Below are 22,301 nucleotides of genomic sequence, written 5' to 3'. Positions count from 1 at the left end.
AGACCTTCTGCATTCCAGCCATTAGTTTAAGCAGTTTCTGTGTTTTAACTCATTTGATTATAACAATTCTCTTCATCTGGTAGCCACTGTCTTATTCCAGTTTTGCAGGTGAGGAAACTTGGGCACAGATAGGTTAATAACTTGATCAAGGTCACCTGGATTGAGGATGAGCCAGGATATTATTTGAATTGGGTATTTTAATATCATAATAAAAAATTTCCATGACAAAAAGCTACTTGTCTCTTTTGTGAATAAACTTGTCCTTTTCAGCACAAGCCCTAAAACTGAATAGTGATCTTAAACAATGTTGAAGAAAACACTTATTATAAACTGGCCAATTAAAAAAAGGAAAGCAATATATGTAATTCTTTAAACATCTAATTAAACTATATCATTCAATTAAACCGTCATTCTTAGAAGTACAATCCCCATATTACCAAGTACAATCCTTGCCAAATATCCAGACACAATCATGGGCTTTAAGGATTACAAGTCACATAATAAAGGATAATGACCTAAAATTAAGCACACCAACATAGAAAGCCAGGACTGCTATGCTCAGTATAAGTCAGCAATCTATTAGATTTAATGTGAGATTAAGGAGCTGTGTAACCTGCAATTATGCCATTTTTCATTAAGAAAAAACCTTATGATGGTGGTCAGCAAAATTCTTCCTCCTATTTACCTCTGTTTAATTGGATTGTGGACTGCCTGGACATCTTTGAGATGGAGCTTATAAGAAGATGATCCCAGCTGGTTTTCAAAGCTTGAGGCAGCAGGCAGACAACACGATCATGTCAAGGCTCATGCAAATGCCTTAATCTTACCTTTTTTCCATCAACCAGCAATGCAGCCCAGTGTTTAACCTTGGAAGTACTGAATGCGCCTTGTCACTGCTTTGGTAGATGTGTCACTGCCTTGCTATTGTTTAACACTGTTAGCTTCAGTACCATTAAAAGATCTCAGTTCCCTCTGCCTTTGGATACCAGTGGTTCACCACATTTCTAAAATGTCCATTCATCCTCCATTTATTCACTTGGTAAATTTGAAGCCTTATGGTGTCTTTCCCTGACCTCTCTGGTAGACGCAGAGTTCTTTTTCTTCCAATGGTAACCAGTTAGCCCTACAATCACAAAGTCTCAACTAACTCTTCTGACCTCATTGTTGAAAGTGAATAAAATAAATTGGAGTTCTCTTTTGCTTTCTTTTTCCAACTACATTTTACCTAGTCCAGCCATCAAGCATCTTAACTTAAGAGCTATCAGCTATAATTTGCCAAGATCAGCTATATGGTTGTATTTAAAGAGCAAAGGTTAAATGTTCAAATTAGCTTTCTCTATAGCTATATTTGCTACTTGGATTGTGGCATGCACACACACACACACACACACACACACCCCACACCCCTCTCCTTCCTTAGTTCGTTCCTTCCTTCCTTTCTTTTTCTTCTTTTTTGGAGGGTAAGTGGTAAAGGAAAAAGGAGGTGGCTCTTTTGGCCCCAGTAATAGTGAGCAGCAAGCAGAAAAGCAGACACAGTTAATGCTCAGCTGCTCCAACCAGTCAAGCAAGCTACCAAGTCCCAGCTGTGCCTCTTGATGTTTTCTGATTGCACCTACTCCTCAATCTGTGAACTGTTTTCTGGACTCAGATTTATCAAGCACTGCTGCTTTAAAAACTCATGCAGGCAGGCATCCTAGGATATGCCATTATAAGCTGCTGCCAGGGGATCTTCTAGGAGATAAATGGAATCTGTGTGAAGTAAATTAGTGTGAACCAGTCAATCTGAGTGTCAGCCTTGAGCCACTTCCATGGATAACTAGCTGGCTGACTGGAGGCCCGGGTCTTTTGCCATATGTGGGTTGGAATCTCTGATACTGTTTCACAGGATAAGGGGATTGGGGGTGCTGTTTAGTCTTGGAAGAAGCCCAATTTGATCTGTTTTAGATTTATCAATGAAATGGACTTGTAAAGCATTTTTGTTTACTTCCCTCCTTTGGCTATACTGAATGCCTCTAAGTTGGATAACTTCTTTACTGTGGGAAATAAGACAAATGCCCAGGAAATAACTGCTTCCTCCTGGTTGAGCTGCCGTTGTGCAGGATCCAACTGTGCTGTGCTTGGTTTGACCCTCCAGTCTAAGATCTTTTTAGGGTTTAAAAACAAAATAACCATAATTTGGCAAAAAAGAGCTTAATATAAATCTCCTCTCCCTGTTTCTTCCCTGTATTCTTCCCTGTTTATTTTTGAGGAATAAATCTATGTGATCTTTAATTCATGAAGAGAAGGAGGTTCTATGCAAAGACTGATGATCACGGTTCCCTGTAGATACCCAGCATGGGAAATAAAATTTGGGCCATTAGAGGAGAGAAGAAGTCCCTCAATAGCAACAGAATGGGAAAAAAAAAAAACCCTTTTGAAATAACCATTCACTGTAAAGAATTTAGAGACAAAAGGCACATCAGCCACCAAGCCATCAGAATTATTATTTAATATGATTAAATGGAAAGTGTAAATGGTTCTATTATGTAAAACTCATGTTTCCATAATTCAGTATTCCTTTAGAGATCATAGTCTTTTCTTGCATTAAGATCACAAGAATTCATTTTATATAGTTAAATTATGACAAATCATCTTCATTTATTTTGTCTTTTATTACATTAATAAAAGTTTTATCACCTCTCTATAGAATGAAATATCAATGAGATTGTTGAACATAGAATAAAAATGTTAAAATAGAATGAGAATAAATTTAGACCTCATATTTGGGGAGAATTTTTAGGAGACTTCTCTCCTATATTCCTGGGGAAGTTTTTGCCTTTCATTGGAAGGAAAAATAAAATTATCTTGGAATAGGAACTTAGGCAAAACAATAATTGCTTAAATATTAAATAAGTTTTTTTTATTTCTGATTGCCTTGCCTAGACTCTTGTGCCTGTACCATTGCTTTTGAGTACAGTACATGAAGGTACCACCATTACAGGGTCCATGGAGACACATTTTAAATATAAGAGACATTTCAGTACAAAGTGAGTCGGTGGATGTTAGATAGCATGAATCATAGCAAAGATCAAACCAAATGCTTTAAAAATTGAGTGACCCTTTTCTTGAACTAATGAAACAAAAAAGAGTTGTCCTATGAGAACAAAATTTGTTTTATGCCTGTACATTGAGTTTGAAAAGTGAAATCTCTGGGGTAAATTTAGTTTTGTGATTTACGAGGGTAAGGAAAAGAGAGTAGAAATCAGTGAATTTTCCCTTCTGTTGTAGGGTATAGATACAATCTTTTGCAGTGTGCAGTACTTATTTTAAGTCTTTGAAGGGTCAGAAGTTAATTTGTATAAATGATGTTTTGGCCTAGAAATCTTGCTTAATATTTTCCATCTAGTGCATATACAAACACCACAGAAATGCATAGAAAGTTGACTTCCTTAGTCATCATTGCCTATAAAGAAGCTGTCCCATGAGCTCTAGATGCATTAAATTTATGTATTTATGTACATATTGAGTCAGGCCCTTGATTTTACCACCTCAGTTTGAATGTAGCATCAGTGGTTCCATAATAAAGAGGCAAAGTTGTCCTTATGACATTAACTTCACAATTTTCAGATGTGAAATATCTTGCTTTCTTATTAACAGTGCCCTACTGGGGTAATCAAATATAAGATCCAAAGAATGGAATTAGAAGTGTAATACAGTCAGATAAAGTACTATAAAGCAAAAGAAGAGAAAGAAATGTTAGTTTGTGGGTTTTAAGATTTATAGAAAAGGTGGAATTTGAGCTAAATCTTTAACAGTGATATTTTAGTAAGCAAAGAACTGAGAGTCGGGTGAGAAAGTATATATGGTAGCTGGGTGTTTACAGTAAGACACTGATACAGAAAATAAATGGCATACCCGGGCATACTTCAGCTCTTATCCTGCTGAAGTACGTGATATCAAAGCTGGGAAGGTTTGAGAGAGAGTAGCCTCCAGTGAGGAATTGCTGATTGAATAGAGATCATTCTGAGGTTTTTTGTACATAGGAACAAGAAGATTGGACTTTAGTTTTAGAGATATGACAGGTCTCAGTTTGAAAAATGTCTGAACAAAGAAATATCTATTTTCAGGCTATTAAAATAGAGGAGTGACTGATAATAGGAAGTAGGGAGAGAGTATAGTCATGGTGGTTGGAGGAACTGGAGGTGAGGAAATAACATTAGAGCCATCTATTACTTTTCAGCAGTTTTATAAGTAGTATTCACATTCTTCAGATTTACTTTCAGACTGGAGCCTTGGTCCTGAGATTTTCTCATATTGACAAACTCTCCTCCTCCTATTCCTCTTAGATTCTGGTTTTGGCCCTCTTCATTTTATCCAACAAGGACAATGGACAAGAAGGACTAGAGACACATGCAGTGTGTGCAGATACCTCATGGCCTCCCATGGGTTTTGTTTTGTTTTGTTTGATATTTTATGATGTTGTTCATCCCCTTCCTAAAGTATCATCCTCTTGAGAAGTTTGCTTATTTTTTTTTTGTGGTACATAGCAAACGGTAGCTCAAACAGCCCAGAACTTAACTATACCAAGGTGTGTGTGCAACATTTATTTTCACTGATTCTGCCTTACATTTGTTTTCAACAGCATATCTGATCAGTCCAATATTTCACAACTCAAGAACCCTTCGTGTCCTAGTGATTTTTCCATGTATTCTTCCAAACAATTTGTAAAAATATATTAAGAATAGTAGTTTATACTAATGTAGGGAACTGTCTTATCTAGAAATGTATGTGTTTCTTAACTTTTTGTTTACTATTTCTTAGGTCTTCCATCATGATAATGTCTCTTTTATATTGAACTGAGTTTACTGTAAGTCTCCTTAGATTACTAGTTTCTCTTAATTTACATGCATGTTTTCTCTTAAATGTTTTGCTTTCTTTGGTTGTGTTTCTATTAGTTTTTATTTATAGATATCACTGGATTATCTAATATCAAATTAAACTCTCTACAATTCATCAAGGTCATTTCTATGTTTCAGGTAACTGTCTTTCAGAGATGTTAGTCCAAAGTATTGAGCATTATGCAAGACATAGCTTCAGGATTTCTGTTATTTATTGCCCAAAAAAATCAATATTTTAAATGCTGGCTATATTTGACATATAAAGCCCTATAAAACAGTGAATGGGGTAACCACCTCTGCTTCCCATGTCCAGTGCAAAAGCTTGTCTGGGTGTGGACTGAAAGAGAGTGAAGCTTGCTCCTGTTACATTGTAATACAGCAGTTAACGCCTGTTATTAGCATCCAAGCATGTCTTCCATTCAGTTTCAGTGAGTTCTCAAGTATACTAACATACCATTTCAATGTCATTCAAATAAAAATAAATCACCTTCAGAGTAAGCCTAATGGTACAAAACATGGTAACTTAGGCCTTTTCTTCCTTGCATCCTTCCTAATGTTGACAAAGGACTAGAAAATGAAGGCATAGTCTAGATAATTTGATTTCCTTATTTTCCATTTCCTATCTGGGAGATGAAAGAGCTCTGACACTTGACTAACCATCTGAGTCAAACGTTTTCCCCTGAGATAGAGACAGCTATCAGCTGGGAATTTGAGACTGCCTGCCAACCGTTCTCCCCACACTGATGGTCTTGTCTTAGGTTCCCCCTGTGGAAAGATTGCTGCTCTTACAGATTCCAATGCTGGTGCAGTTTGACAGTTTCTTCTCCCACTGATTCAGGAGAAGAATGTTTCCCATATGGATAACTGTAGACTTTGCTGTCGTTTAAATTGCCCTATGTTGTGAATCCTTATCTTACGTTCATATATAAATCATGTTTATCTCTAGTTTCAAATGCTAGCTTGATGCTCTTTTGATTGAAAGGTCTTTTGTTTTCCTGACCTTCTTCTACATTTTCAAATACAAGCTGGGAAATTTACTATAAATTCCTCCTAGAGTTCTCCCTTTACTGAATGCTCTCAATTTGTCAATATGTGGGGATCTATTTATTTTCTTCTTTGGAAATTATTCCTGCTTTAAACTGCTATTTTCTTGAAGTTCTAAACAATAAGTAAAATTAATGCATTTCTGTGTTCACTATAGCATTTGGTCCTTGTGAGAAAAGTCAGATAGCTTCTATAGAATTTCTACGTTCTTAGGACCCATCACCTGTGCTTTCCTTTAGTGATGAAGGAGTCCTTTGAAATATGATGTTCCTGAATCCCGTTTCTTAAGTAATCTCCATAGTGTAGAAAGCTAGTATTAAGCTTGATGAGTTGACCAGATTATTTCTTGCATATTATCTTTCAACTTATGGATAAATGCACAAAATAATAAGTGATGCTTCTCTTCCTTATTTACACACTGTATTACTAAGTAATGTTTAGATACCAAAATCCTGTGAGTTGTTTTGATTTGAAACTTTAAAAAAAAATTTCTGCTTATCTACTCACCTCCTTTCTATTTGCAATACTGCTCACCAGAAGATGATACTCTGAAGGAAAACAAAGAGAAATTGAGGTGAACTTCTCACTGGTAACTCTTAGAACACCTGGTGGTGAATGAGGAAACAGCAGAAATAGAGGAAGCAGCTTCATCATTCCCTGTTATTTTTCTTTCCTCTTCCCAACTTACACATTTTCTCTCTGTCCTATGCCCTATGTTCAGTTGAAGAGTTGAGATAAATTGATGAGAGCACTTTTTCATGTTGTCTTTGACTCAAACAAAATGTCTTCATGGGCCCCATCCTTACATAGAAAAGGAATAGAAAGATTTGGGACTACAATTATTCTTCTCTTAAGAGGTTTGAATTGAGGAAAGTACAATTTCATAACACCAAACCCCTTCCAAACCTTGTCCCATTCATTTGCCAAATAACAGTTGAGACTCTCTTTATGGCTAAATAACTGAAGCAAAAAAGCAGCTAGTCTTCCTGTAGGGAAATAACCAACTTACTTAATTCAGGAAGAACAAAACAAACCAATAAAAAAACTTCACAAGTCCTCATTATTTCCAAGGCTGCTATAGTGGGTACTTCTCAGTGTCCTATTCAGTAACATCCTGAGGGAGTGGTTGGCTGGCTTGGAATGCTTAGCTGGAAGAATATTTTGTATCTCTCAGAACTAGCGGGCATCAAAGAAACTATCAAGTCCAGTTCCGTCATTGGATAAAGAACCCAAGACCAGGAAAATAAAATGACATGCCCAAGGTCACACTATCAGAAATAGAAGTGACATTAAAACCAGATTTTGGAAATACTTAAATTCATCTCAATAATGAAGTTATTTGTATCCTTATTTCTTAAAAATTAATACATATATTTGGGTGCTACAAAAAAATGAAGATTTTTATTTTCTGTTAAAAAAAATAAGGTAGACAGGATCTCTTATGCAAACTGCCCACTGACATTAGCAATAGATTTAGGGAGATGTTTGAGTAAGTTTTAACTATAAACCTTAGGCCTGATTTTGAGGTTTTCCCATAAAACAGCAAGAAAAATTAATCATTGCTTTTTTTTTCATTCTTAGGAATCCATGTTCACAGTTTCACTCAGTCATTTTTTAAGTCTCCTGAGTACTTGCTTCTTGCCTTGAAGAAGTCCAAAGTTGTATCATTTGTTTGCTTTTATCAGCATTAGCAAAGCATCTTATTGCTCAATATCCAGATAGCAGAGAAATTTTTGTATTTGAGAGGAATTAAGCAGTGTTTTAAAAGAATCAAAGAACAACTGATGCCATTTTCTCATCCACATTTATCTTCTCCCAAGTTAGTTGGGTGATCCAGCCACACTTGTCACCTAGAGAAGTTACCTATAAGCAGATTTCCCTCCTTGGCCAAATTAGTCAATAAGGTGATCCTCTGTGTGCATATTTATTTACACAAAATAATAAACACTGTACATCTAGGTAAGGATATCAACATAATACTTATTCTTTACTGCATTTTGTAAAGTTCATTTCTTTACCAGTTGAAAAATATGTCATCCTTAAAGCAACTCATACTAGAAAATACCACCCAGGAAATAATACTCCAGAACAGATTGCAATTGCAGGAAGACGGTAAAACCCATAAGTCTAATGTTAACCCCTTTATTGAAGTTGCCCATGAAATTGTTATTACTTAGTTCTAAAGAAGCATTAGGGAATCCTAATTTAATTTTTGGTTTCTCTATATGATTTCTTTTTTCAGTTTCCAATCCACCCCGAAGATAGAATAAGTCTGAGATCTGATGCAGATGTAGCTATTGCTATTCAGATATAATCAAGAGGTCCTATGACTTGATTATCTCAGTAGATACTCTTTAAAGTAGGGGTAATATGTACACAGCTCTTTAGCTAGATATGCTTTCCTGATAAGACATCTGTCCAGGGAGAAGCCACTTTGTAAACTGAATTTAGAGATCTGTTCAAGTGACATCCACTTTGTTTACAAATCTGGTGTTATCACTTAAAGTCATTCCATGAATTTTATGTCTTCCTCTAATTTGAAATGTGTTACAGGTTGTGTGTGTATGTGTGTGTGTGTGCACGCCCATGTGCACATGAGCATGTTTGTGTGCATGTGTGTAATCTGCCAATATTGCATTAGTATTTTCTTCTACCTGAATTTGATGTCATTTTTTTCTTTCAAGCCTCCAGGAAGACACTTTTTAGTTTATTTCATAGTGACTACTTAAGATTGAGAAGAGACCCAAATTCACAGTTATCTATTCTAGACACCATATAACTAGTAGATTTGCATTCAGGTCATTTATTCCATAAGACCTGATCTCTGTAACCTGTATATTATTTGTATGCCCTTGATTAATAAGGGATTAAGATTTTTCTATGGCCTTTATATGGTGCTATAATGGATTATTCCATTCATTTGACCAACATTTCAAGCTGTCATTTCTTTTTATTAATGATTTTACTATAAATATCCCTATTACTTCCAAAATGCCTAAAACATATGATGAATGAGATCTCTTTTTAAAAATCATTCATAAGTCATTGTGTGTTGAAAATATTATTTGGAGCTTCAGATTTTATTTACACTGTAAATGATAATGAATTTTTAACAAGGACTCTGTTTGGACAGTCTTGGCGTGAGAAGATCATCTGGTATGTGTGGAAGGGAATGGAGATTTTTTTCCCCAGTGGTTTTACTCTTGTTGAGTGTGGCAGGTATTTCTTGGAGTTATTTACTAGCTAAACCTAGCCATCTTTTATAGCAAATACTATCTCTCTGCAAATGATGAGAAGGAGAGATGTTTTTACAGGCTAACTGAAGCAAGAATGAGGAACAAGGAGGTAGAGGAGCATTACTCTGACCTGCCACCAATATTGTTTCTTAACCACAAAGTCTTCTTCATACAGTTGTTAGGGTTTTTCTTAAGGCATTCCTGAATGTAGTTTAAACTGATTTCCTATTGTCTTTGGCAGAAACATTCATTTATTAGGATCTAGAAGAATTTGACTCTTGGCTAAAGGTGCTGTAGTCAAATTCATCCATACAAAGCACATCTCTCTAGCTACCAAAGATATTGCTGAGATATTTAGAACATTGGCCTTTCAGTTGTCAATATTTTGAGGTGTGTGATGAGTAAATGGAATAGCCTTACATCTTTCAGTGGTAGAACTATCAAGAAGAGTTTGTCTTTTTAGCCCCATACCCTCCAAAGGTAGACTATTTCAGAATCCATTACAGAGGAAATAAACACTTGAATTTTACCTAAAGATGAGCCTAAGCAACCATTTGCCCTTTATTGATGTCAAAAGTATTTCTTTGCCAAGCTCTGAAATGCACCTTCAAAAACTACTGAAATATCCAAGAACTTTAGTGATGAGCTACAAATGGACTTTGGTATTGATAAATACAAGTCAATATGTATAGTGAAAGGACAACTCACGGTGATAAATGGGCCCACCATCAGTAAAAATCAAATTATTGACTATCTAGGGCAAGGAAAAAAATCTGTCTATAGCTAACATCTACAGGTGAGAAGAATTAGCCAACAACAGCAATTCAGGAAAGGTTCAAAGAGACAAGTAAGGAGAATTCATTAAAAATACATACCAAGCAGGCAGCAACATTAACAAATACTCTGTGGCCCCAGGATACTGTATTTCTTCCATCATACCTGTATTCACTTTTGGGAGAATGAGCTCCCCTTGGGCTTCCCACGTACTCAAAGGGGGTTTAATTCAGATTTCTCCTCTGCACCACCTTATTGTAAAGGAATTCTCTGTGCACTCCTAAAATGTGTACTGCTCTTAGGAAATTTTTTCTAATGCTTCTTAACTAGTTAAATTCATCATCTTTCAACTAGATCACAAGTTGTATGAGGGCACATTAAAAGTGCCTTCATTTCTTTACCCTACAGAGTCTGGCAAAGAGCTCTATCCATAAGAAGTACTAGATCAATATTTGTTGATTTCACCATTTTTGAAATGATTCATTAGAGAAGCCTTGGTCACACATCATGTCAGAGTTTAATGATGAAACATTGGCAGGAAACACCCAAAAGAACAATTGCAAGAATTAGTCTATCAAACAAACAACAAAGAGCAGAATGGCAGTAATTAACCTCTCCAAAGCCTGCTGTTCCCAAATGGCAAAGTGTAGTCATTTCTTCTACAGTAAATTTAATTGGACACTCTATGAACTACCCAGTAAAAATGACAAATCTAACACAGCTTCAGATGTGGAAGCTATTATGTGTAATTAAACAACATATCTGAAGAATAATCCTTTTCACTCCCCTACTCTCACACCAACCACACCCTCAAAAACCAGAGGTAAAGGCAAAAATAGCTGCATGGTTCCTACTGGTGTGAATTTAATGAAGATGATGCAGCTAAAAAGTACATCTAACTCTAGTTTTCTTGAGAGATTTGGAACTTCACTTCATGCCACTAAAAACGGTTGTAGGCATGTGCTTTATTGTTTTAATACGTATCCTCTTTGTCCTTGAGATCTCTAGTTTAGAATGAATCTTTAAATATGTGCTGCTTGATAAATATTTGCTGGAGAAATGATTAAATGAATGAATGTAGTAAAGTGTTAAATTAGGAAAGAACAATATATTGGATGACAGTATAATGCATTTGCCCAAATAGAGGTACTATTTCATTGACTTTTACTTTAGTAAAAGATTTAGCTACATGATTGATTCCCTGTTATAAATACCAATGTAAATACTTTCAGGAAATTAACAAGTAAAATATAGAGAGATAGAAATCATTAAAATGGGCCAGAAAATTTTGACCAATACAATAGTTTTCTGCAGCTTTGATGCATTTAACTATCCACTTAAACATCTCCCAGAAATCTAAGGATTCAAAAATAATCCACACCTGATTTAAAATGAGGAGAATTAAATTCAAGGCAGCTAGAATAGTGACTACTTAGGTCATACTTGGTATGCCTCATCTTCCAAATCACAGACTAACTAACCCACATCACCATTTGCAAATATACATCCATGATCTCAAACGGGTTTAAGCAAGCAACTGAACAGATCCTACAGAAATATAATTGAAAGCATATATTCTCTTGGGTCAGAGGAACATCTAGCCTAGTACCTCTGCTTCATTCATTTGTTCATTCATTCATTTCACAACTCCTTTGGGAATATTTTCTATAGTCCAGGTACTGTCACACAGAAATGAATGAAGCAGGTATGGTATTTGGTTTTGCATGTTGTTTTTAGAAAATTCAAATGTATGAAGTGAAAAAAATCAGGTTATTTGTTTAAAATAAGAATTTCATAATTTTCCTGTATTTTTTCTCAGACAAATTCTGTAAGAGAAGCAGGGAATTTAAACTGCTTTTATTTTAATAGAGCAAAGTGCTGTTTATGTACTGAAAGGGCTGGTAAAATGATCTGGAGGGGCTGTTTGACCAGAATTATGTTACTAGCTTCCTTTAAAGTATGTCTATGTGGTCCTCCTGTTTTCATTACCACTGTTACTCAAGCTCCATTAAAACTCATGGAGGAGAGCAGCAGTTGTGAGCACTGCTAATGCTGCTTGGATTAGCAGGGCACCATTGTGTCACTCATCCAGACTGTGAAGCAAAGGTCTCCAGCCTCAGTGCTGCTCTCTCATCTTCTAATAGAGGTTTAGCAACAGTAACCCTGAGCTAACAAACATATTCCCTATGTGATTCGTGTATGCATGCGCCCGCGTGTGCATGTGCCTGTGTACACGTGCATGGGTGTGTATTTTGTCTATTGCATTTAAGACTTACAAATATGGCATGTGTTATCAACATCTGAAGACACTGTAGTAGTGATTACTGCAGCAAAATAGATAAAATTCCAGTGTACTCAATCGTGTGTTTGTGTGTGTGTGTTTAATAGTATTTAACTTCAGAATGGTTTAAGAGGGACCTGATATGTGTGATTGGAGGCTGCTTTATTTTGTTTTTTCACCAAATTTCTTCATGAAGACAAGGCCCACTTTTCCCTACAAATAATTACTAGAACAATTGATATATGGGAATATATTACTTACAGACCAACTGTTATGGGAAAATGCAGAAACCTAAGTTAGTTTCTTGAATAGAGTTAGTGAGTATAGTATGTTTATAGTAAGTTTGGACTCCTTCCCTAACTTCTGTTTCTGGTTATAATTCCTACTTAGTAAACAATATTTCATCCCAAGTTGTTAAATGCTTTCCATTCAAAACACCAGCCCTCTGTATCATTTTCAGTGTATTCATTAAGATTTACTTTTTAAAAGACTTTTTTTGAGTGTGTGTTTAGTGCCATTATTTTTATTTAATGAAAGAGAACCAAAATGCATATGAAGTGTTCATTAGCTGTGATTTGTACCACCAAAGGAAGCCTTGCCACCAGCATAGAACTGATCTTTCTAATTGAGTAGCCTGATGTTCTCTATGCCCTGTTGCTGTTAATTGACTATATTGTTTTAGATTTATGCATTAAAAATACGATTTCCACTTCGAAGACATCACTTTGTTACTTTGTAGCTTTTAAGCTGATGCCATGAACTTATTTTTCTTCTAAGATAAAGTCGCATCTATAGATTTTTCAACTAATTACATGTCTGCCAATAAATACTTAGAGGATACATTTTATTTCAATTTATTATTTGTGTTTACATAGTGTATCCCTGAAAATATCTGTAGAACTGAAAAGAAACGTTTTAATGGTGTTTGCTACTACTTTTTCATCGCTCTTTCTCTTTCTTTTCTTTCTTTTTTAATAGCTCCAGTCAGTCCGGTCAAGCATGACAGCAACTCAAACTCGGCAAACTTCCAAAATGCTGAGGACATGCCTGACAGATATGTCTTGGAAGAGCCTGAGAGTCCAGGTGAAAGCCATTTAAAAATAGTCAAGTATAAAATGATAAATTTGACACAGCTTTGGGGTCCTTGGAAGGGTGGGGGAGAGGACATTGTAATGCTGTTTTCTCTTAGCAGCTGCACTGTCAAATTAATGGTCACCTCCAGAGGTCACAGTGTGGAGCTGTTATCTTTTCCTCTTTCATCAAGAATTCAGTTGGAGGAAGTACAAAGGCTTCATGACTGAGAAGGGAAGCTGACACTATTAGTTCATTATCATCAATTTTAGGCTATACTGGTTAACATACGGAGAGATTGGGAAATGAGAGAAATGTTGACATTTTAAATATTTCAAATAATGAGATCTAACAAGAGTCAAGCAGACATGGAGAGATGAAGAGAAAAGAACAAATTGTCATCCTTTCAAATATATTTATCTTTCTAAATACAAACAGCACTCTCAATGGGAAGAGGATTTTAGCATGACATTGTCAAACAAAAGAAAAGAAGATGGCAACCCTTCCTCTTGCAATGAAATTTACTCTATGTCAAAGTCACTTGTGCTTATATTTTTTCTTTGTGGGAAAAACAGACAGAGATGTACCAGAAGGATATAGCCACAAACACTTCAACATGGATTTGTGTGGTTTTGTTTTGGGTTTGTTTTGAAGTATGCCTAGTCTTAATTACTAGTTAATTAAAAGAAAAAAAATCTTGCAAAAGTTGAAGTGACATTTTTGGATCACTACAAAGCCATTAGATGCTAGAAGTTACCTTATTACCATGAATGAAAGAGTTAGATATCTTCCCCACAGAATATTTCTCTTTCCTGTTTTATCTGGCTACTGTGTACCCTCTACCCTCTCACATCTTTGTGTGCTGATCCATGTATCATATTTTTGATTCATCCTCTCTGTGGCCTGTCAGCTTAGTTAAGAGATTTCCAAATCTTGTAGCCTTCACTGACAGGGGGCAGCTGCAAACAGTCCCCTGATCCTTCCCCGAGGAGAGCTACTGAGATTTAATTTTCAGTGAAAGGTGCAGCCTGCAATCTATGTCAGGTCCCCTAAGTCATCTAGGAACCCCAATAGGCCCAGTGGCTCTGGCATTGTATATCAGCCCCCTCCACTACACCAAGATTTCTCAGAAGATGAACTACTGTTGTGCTGTATGCCCATTCTCAACACCCTCCTTTTACTTCAGTATTCCGTTGCAGGGAGAAATGACACCTCTAGCAATGATGGCAAATTTAAATGAGCAAATTAACCTCAGTCTCTCTCCTAATAGCCAAAAGAAAAATGTAGATCACTGGTGAGGGTAATGGTAGGTGTTAAATTTTTGTAATAAAAGTTTTTTAAAAATTACTTTTAGTTTGAACTAAAATTGCCTAGTTCTAACTTGATTTTTTAAAATGTCTTAATAAAACATTTCTTATTAGCCATTTTGCCAGGCAGTTAAATTCCTGAGTCAGGTGTTCACCTTGACGCATTGTTTCATTGTTTTTGACAAGAACAGATCAGCTTTATACCATTCCTTTTGCCCCTTAATGTGAATGGAATTGTAGTGAGATTCAAATGTAACATACTCTATCTGACTGATGCAAACAAAGGACATATCGAAAAAGAAAGATTAATCAGAAAATATAGGTGCTGATAAAGAATCTTAACTTAAAGAGTGAGTACTGTTCTATACATGGGACATCATTAAACTGGTAATAAAGAATGAATTACTCTGGCTTTTTTCTCTGTCCATTCCTGCATTTTAAGACATCTTGCCTTATAGGCCTAGAAACCTCTGGAGGGTTCACTACTGGTCTCACTGCCTTCCACTGAGAATTTGTGGCTTGGTTGTCATGGAGACATCGTATTTCTCCAAGAATTGCTCATATTGATCCGTGGCCAGGCGTAAATGGCCAAGCGAGTGTGAGGAGTAAGGGGGCTGGGCAGTCCTATAAAATGACCAGGGCTTGTGGGTTGGAAATAAGCTCATAGCAAACACTTAGGTAAAAAGAAAGAAGCAGTTTTATTTTGTTTCAGGATTTCTTTCTGCACTTTGGGCCATTGTCTTCTTTCACTATGAACTGAAAGAAACTTGTTAGTCACTTGTCATGTCAGATCTTTGGTGCTTGTCCTGACACAGCTGTCAGCCTTCTAGCTCTGTGCAGTTCAGGGACACACAACAAAGAGGCAGTGACATGAATTATTTATTGCTCCTTGTGTGGATAAAATTCTGTGATAAGAAATTAAGACACTTCTGACAGAGTTGCTTGTTTAGTAAGAAAGATTTTGAAGAAAGAGTGCATTTTCTTGAAGTAGGAGCATTCAGTAGGCAAAATTCGTAGACCAGAACACAGAGGAAAATAAGTTTTGTGTTTCGTATGTGAATTTGGTGGCATAGAGGGACTTTCTTGAACTACGATAATATGACTCTCCACTTCTCAGTGTCTAAAAATAAACTTCAGAATATCAAATTCTGAAGTAATTCAAAGTGTAGGTGCTACTAATGGCTAGCATTTCTCTGGTGGTTTAGCTATCTTTAGTTACCATGTGTGAATACTTTCGAAATACTAACCACCTTAGTGATAAAAAAAAAAAAATGGGGGCTTTAAGGTTTGTTGTTGCTATTTGTTGTTTGTGGTACTGGGAATTCAACCCAGAATCTTGCACATGCTGGGCAAGTATTCTGTTACTGAGCACATCCCCAGCCCTTTTTATTTTTATTTTGAGAAAGGCTCTCTCTAGGCTGGCCTTAAACTTGGGATTCTCCTGCCTCAGCCTCCTGAGTAGTTGGGATTATAGGTGAACACCACTGCACCTGGCAAATCTTGGGCTTTTAAGTGGTGAGATCTGGGAAACTTGTAGAGGTACTTCAGTAGCTAAACTTGTAACTGCATTAGCTTATTCATTATTCACTGTATGGTAAAGAGTGTGTTTTAATCTGAGTACATTGTTGTTCACATTTTCAACTGAAATATCATAACTCATTTAAAATTCCTTTTACATTTAGTGTACATGCAAAATCCCCTAGTTACAAAGTTGAATGTGGTCAGTCTTCCACCTTTAATGGATATTGACCTTACATAGTTTTATCTATGCAATGCTAAATGACTACTATATTTATTGCTCCATTTTAAATGAAGAGACCAGTTGTTTGAACAGAATTTAGAAAATGAAAACTGGAAATCATTTTCCCATTACAAGCACAGTTCAAAAATATTACTTTACATGTTATTCTTTCCAATCAGTCTTTTCTATGTAGAGTTTCTAAACATCATAGTATGTTAGCTTTTATAGCTCAACGTTGTTAGTATCAACTCATTTTCATATGTGAAAATCCTGGACATTGAAGGGCAGAAAAATATATTTTTGAAAAATAGGTGAACTTGATATTTTAAATGTTGATAGTTGTTAAATGCCATTAATAAAATAAAAATTTTAGCATTTTATTAATAGTAAGATTGACTTCATGAATTGTCTTTGAATACAATGAGTTTTGAATTCAAGTATATAGATTTTTTTTTGCATTGACATTACTCCTCCAACACTGAATTGACTAGGGTGATCCATTTGTAAATAGGTTGCAGTCTGCATGTAGGTCATGATTTAGCCTTGTGGAGTGGTTGCTCACCTTGTCTCCAGGGTGCTCTACCTTATTCATCATGCCATTGTGATCTCTTTATTGGTTCAAGCTGTATACCCAGGTGAGTGCCTGGAATCCATTAAGGTTGGCAAAGCACCTTTAGACCAGAGAATTCCTGTTACTTTGACCCTGCTAGTGAACCTGGAGGTCTTGTCAGACCGGGGAAAGTATCCCTCAGTAGTGTCTTTTCTTTGGAATAATTCATTAGCAAAGAGTTTTGACTCACAGGTGAATCCCAGATTGAAGTTTCTATCTTAGACTCTAAAGTCTACTTGCTTCTTCACTAGCATTTATATGTTCCTGGAACCTGTGGGAATAACTTTGCTGTCTAGTAATAGAAGCACTGAAACAACATCATGAACTTGCAGCTCCCTATTTTTGTGATGTTAGGGCCATTAGGCTTTCTTTGGCTCTTTAAGACCTGGTTGCTTCTGAATCTAAAAGATGTTTCCACAAAAATAGTTCAGTCAAGTCTTTTGCTAGTTTGCTTCTTGTTAACTGTTTCATGCACATTGATTAAAGCCCAATCTTTATTCTCTAGAAATTTTTTTTAAAAAACGATTCCTTGCCCTTCATCTGTACATTCATCATAATAAAAACCTTAAAGAGTAATGTTCACAATTTTTAAGCAAGTGGTAATGAGAGAACTCGAGCTTTTATCACTTATCAGTTTGGAAAACTGGGATTTACTTTCTAGCATATGAGGGAGCATGCACTTAAAAGGAGCTTCAGCTGGGTGTGGTGGCAAATGTCTGTAATCCCAGCAGCTTGGGAGGCTGAGGCAGGAGGATCATGAGTTCAAAGCCAGCCTCAGCAACTGAGAGGTGCTAAGCAACTCAGTGAGAATCTGTCTCTAAATCAAATACAAAATAGGGCTTGGGATGTGGCTCAGTGATCAAGTGCCCCTGAGTTAATTCCCAACACCCTGCCTCCAAAAAAAAAAAAAAAAGTAGCTTCAGCTGCAAAGAGTAGTGACAAGAGTGAGCTTGGAAATCCAAACAGCATATTCACATGAGTTTTCACATAATTCTGAAGTGGTTTATAATCAGTATGCATTTTGCCATTAATAGAACATTTCAGTGGTTTTTATGTAGCACGTTAAATGTGTGGATCTATATACATCATTGTCAATCAATATTACATTTGCATGAATCTGATGAACAAAACTAGATTTTGCAAGTTGTTCCAGAGGATAATACGTTGTGAAAATCCAAGGTGGATTTTTTTTCTTTTACTATTGTGGTTCATGAATCACCAGTAAAAACCAGGTAACAGAAAGTAGGACAGATTCAGGACTGGAGTGTTGGAGATGGCTGATGATGATGCATGAAGCAGAAAAATGCGGACCGTGTGAGCAGCACATCAATCACACACCAAGAACACACTTCCTATGGCTAGTGCTAAGAAAATGTTCTAGGAGGAAGAACAATTTCAGTAGTCATGTATATGTTCCTTCTTCTTGTTGTGTTTAACAGTATCAATATTTTGATTAATTTGACCTGAGGGAAAATTTAAGCATTGATGTAATGATTTTTAAAAAAGAATATAATATTTTAGGCAATTCACACACAAGCACACACAGGCACACATATGCCCATACACACTAAGGATACAGTATTAGTTAAAGTGAACCCATCAGCTTTTTAAATTTTTTTATAGTAGCAGTAGGAGTTTTACTATTCAGCATCACCTCATTAACATAAAATCATTAATTGAGCACAATTCTCCAATTGATTTGATAGTCAAATTAATTCAAGTAATGTGGTTTTTTAGCCACGAAATAATCATTCAAGCAGTATAAGAAATAATGTTTTTTGATTATATACATCAAACCACATTTCAACGAATATTTATAAGATTTGACCCTAAAACTGTAGTTGTGGGTTTCTCTAAGAACCATTAAGTGCTTGAATTTCTGAAAGTTTAGTAATTTCAAGACAGATTTGTCTTGTTGGAAATTTTCATTTTCTTTGGCAATTAAGAAAAACTATTAATCAAGTGTGTGATTAAAAATGCATTTGCCCAGTTTATGAGACAAGAATATTCATTATTATATCAACATATTTTATTTCAAGACAGAAAAAAATATAGAAATTGTAGGCAATGACATCCTTTCTTTCTTTCCTGATCCCCTTACTCCTTCCTCCCTATTTCTCTGCCTCTCCCCCTCCTTCCCCTTCTTCTTGCTTCTTTTCTGTTATTTTTCCATATAACCCAGATATCCGTTTTATTTCTAGGTGATCCAAGGCATCATTCATGGATGGCAAAGGTGTGCTCCTGCAAGGTGTGCTAACTAGAATCTCACTGTGACAATGGATTTGGACAAATCAAGAAACCCCCAAACAAGCCCTTGCTTTATTGTCACATAAAAGCAATGTTGTTCTTGGTCTATAATTTGCTAAAACTTTAACCAGAGTGTCCTGAAAGTGTAATGACGGATTGAAAATACTTGAATTTTCCTTCTAGAAAATCATTGTCTAAATCATTCCATGTTCCTCCATTTTCCTTAATATCTCCAACAAGGAATGCCAGCCCACACATACAAATTGAACATTGCTTTAGATTTGCTTCCATGTTTTCAGTCCCTGAATTATATAATAAGAAACACTTCTCAATTTAATGTTGCTTCAGTGTGTTTAATATAAAACTTCACCAAATTTGACTTGTTAGGTTAGAACATTTTGTTTTAGTAAATGCCTAATTGACACCAATCATTGCAGTAAATCACATCCCCAAGCATGGCATGTTTTCAGTAAATGAACAGTTTCACACAGTCATCAATTAACCCAAATAAGTGATACATGGTATGGCAGTACACTGTACAGCCTGATTAATTTCTAATGACACTGAGGCTTTAGCAAAAGGTTGATCTTTTGGGCCATATAGATGTAAACTAGAAACAGGGAATCTACTTATAACACTTCACAATTGATTCTTATTAAGTATAAACTCGTACAATTCTTTTCCCAGAAAGAAGCTTGACTAGCAGGAATTCTAAAACTAAAATATGCAAAGCAATATAAATAGAAATTGACATAAAGTGCTCATCTATCAAGGCCTTTAGTGATCAGATTTATTTGCCGTGATTTATACTGTACAATTTCTTATAGAAAATCATCAAAGACTATAAATGTGCATATGTTATGAATACAAATATTGCCTAATCTGTAGGAAAATGGAAATAAAGTATTAAATATATGAAACATAGTTCTATCTCAGGGAATGTCAAGTGCCTTCAATTTAGCAGACACATTTTTGAGCACCAACTTCAGCTCCAATGCCTGGGTACAGGGTACAGGGTACAGGAGGCAGGGGAGATGGGAGATAAGAGGACTCTGGACTGAAATGGAATAGTCTTTGTCTTTGAGGACTTATAATTAATGTTTGGCCTGGATGAATATTCCAGTCATAAATTGAGTATGACCCCTTTAAAGTCAATTAAAGTGTGTGCTCTTTGTTTCCTAAAATGTGCTGCTCCTGCTTAAAATTACTTTAGAGTTATAACTCAGAAACTGTAACATGTTGTTAATATGAACAATAGTGAAAATTTTTCATCCTTTGAAAAATTGCACATATACATTTCCCCACTTTGGAAACAACCAAATCTACTTCTAACAAATTTCAAAATAAAGGAAAGTAGTGAGTTAGGCAATGGAATATATCTTTTTGCATGCTGTGTTGTGGCTCTCAAGCCTATTACAAGAACTCTCAAAAACACTTTGATGACAATATCAAATGAGTAGATGTTCTCTCAAAGGGAAATTTTAATTATTAAACCTATTTGTATGCTCAAGTTATGGTATGTATGTTGAAAATGAGCTTTATTATTTTTATACCTATATTCTATTATTCTCCGTCTCAAACAAGAGTAACAACAAGTTTAACAGATGCTATACTTAGTATTTTTTGGTGGGGGGGAGTCTAAATTAACCAATAATAAATCCCCAATGATTATTTTATGATGTCACCAGCTATCAGAAATTAGAAATGGCATAAACTTGACTTTAATAAGTAGGAGTTTTACTAATTCTGGAGGCCAATATTATTAACTCTGAAGACTTAATTTCTAAAAATGAGAGTTGTAGAGAAAATTAAATTATGCTACCCTAATATCCATGTGCAAATATGCTTATGTAACAAATCCATTTGTCTGTTTTAAAATGATTTATTTTATTTATATTGATTTACATTTAACATGTTTTAGTACTTTTCATTGTAGGGAGACTTGAAGTAGCAGTTACCATGCAATTCATTAGATTCACCATGCAGTAATCTTAACCACTTGGTACCAGTTAAAAACTCATGATGCTTGATCTGGTGGTTGTCCTTTTGAATGCCTATCCTTAGGTAAACCCCTGTGGTAAATGTATTAGTGAATATGTTTCTATACTGATTCTTCTTGTCATTATAATAAACAATTCATAATTCATAAAAATATTATTTTGTGGTTCTTCTTTGGTAATCATCTTGGTGATAAAGATAAATTGAGAGAGAGAGAGAGAGTCATTGTCCAAAGGAATATCATATTTTCAAATTTACAAGCCTGAATTATTTTATTTATTGGGGAGCTGTACATTGACTATGTGGGATGTTACAGAAACACAAATCTGGAAAGCATCTAGTGTTATGAGAGAAGCTTCTTGCTGTGTCTCTGGGTAGCACAGGCTTCTCAGAGGCTTATTTCCTTATCTGCATTGAGGAGCCTCCTCACAGGGGTGGTCCAAAGGCACTCTATGAGATGGTTCAGAGACAGCAATCTGAATACTATAAAACACCTCCAGTACAAGGTAAAATATAGTATTATAAACATGCAACTAGGGAGACACCCCTCAGGCCTTAAATATTCTCTTAGTATTTTAGAAACAAAGTTAAGCCTACTTGGAACATGTCCCTATTAGTAAAATGATAGGAAGACACTTTACTAAATGTTAACATTCTATCTTTAGATGGTAGCATTTGGGGTGATAATAATTGAGTTTTTAAAAATTGTTTTATGTCATATGTTTAAAAAGAAGATTCAGAAAACATTAATTTAAATTGATTTTAAAGTCTTATTTTCACAGAATGGACTTATATAGTATTTTAAATTGTATGTTGTATAGGTTTTGATTGCTTAGTTATTTAAAAGCAACGTTAAACCCTTTTATCTGCTCCAAAATGTTGTCATATGTGTGTGTATATATGTGTGTGTATACAGACACATATATACCTATATAAAGTGCCCAAAGTTTCATTTAATGCAAAAGTCACTGCTTTTTAAACATATGCATAAGGCTGAGTGTTTTTAGATATTTTAAAAAATGGCTAAAATCAAAGTTAAACTAGTTAAAACTATCTTGGTTGGATGCTTTTTAGATGACATTAAGTCACTTCACATACAGTGGTTTCAGGAGCAC

General features: G+C 35.4%; 1 protein-coding gene across 2 annotated transcripts in view; it reads left to right on the top strand.

The window, feature by feature from the left end:
• The window catches only part of Wdr72 (WD repeat domain 72), a 202,160-nt gene extending 180,818 nt beyond the window's left edge, over nt 1-21,342 (top strand). For both annotated transcript variants that reach the window (XM_058584810.1, XM_046461496.2), the window contains exons 19-20: nt 13,191-13,295; nt 19,143-21,342. In XM_058584810.1, coding sequence (XP_058440793.1) covers nt 13,191-13,295; nt 19,143-19,198 — 161 coding nt within the window. In that variant the 3' untranslated portion in view covers nt 19,199-21,342. The remainder of the gene's footprint in view (nt 1-13,190; nt 13,296-19,142) is intronic.
• Nucleotides 21,343-22,301: the final 959 nt, after the last annotated feature.

The sequence above is a fragment of the Marmota monax genome, unplaced genomic scaffold (assembly GCF_021218885.2).
Source record: "Marmota monax isolate L192 unplaced genomic scaffold, Marmota_monax_Labrador192_F-V1.1 WCK01_AAM20220418_F8-fsc00001, whole genome shotgun sequence".
Taxonomy (NCBI): domain Eukaryota; kingdom Metazoa; phylum Chordata; class Mammalia; order Rodentia; family Sciuridae; genus Marmota; species Marmota monax.
The sequence above is the reverse complement of the archived record's forward strand: the minus strand, read 5'-3'. Positions and strand labels throughout refer to the sequence as shown.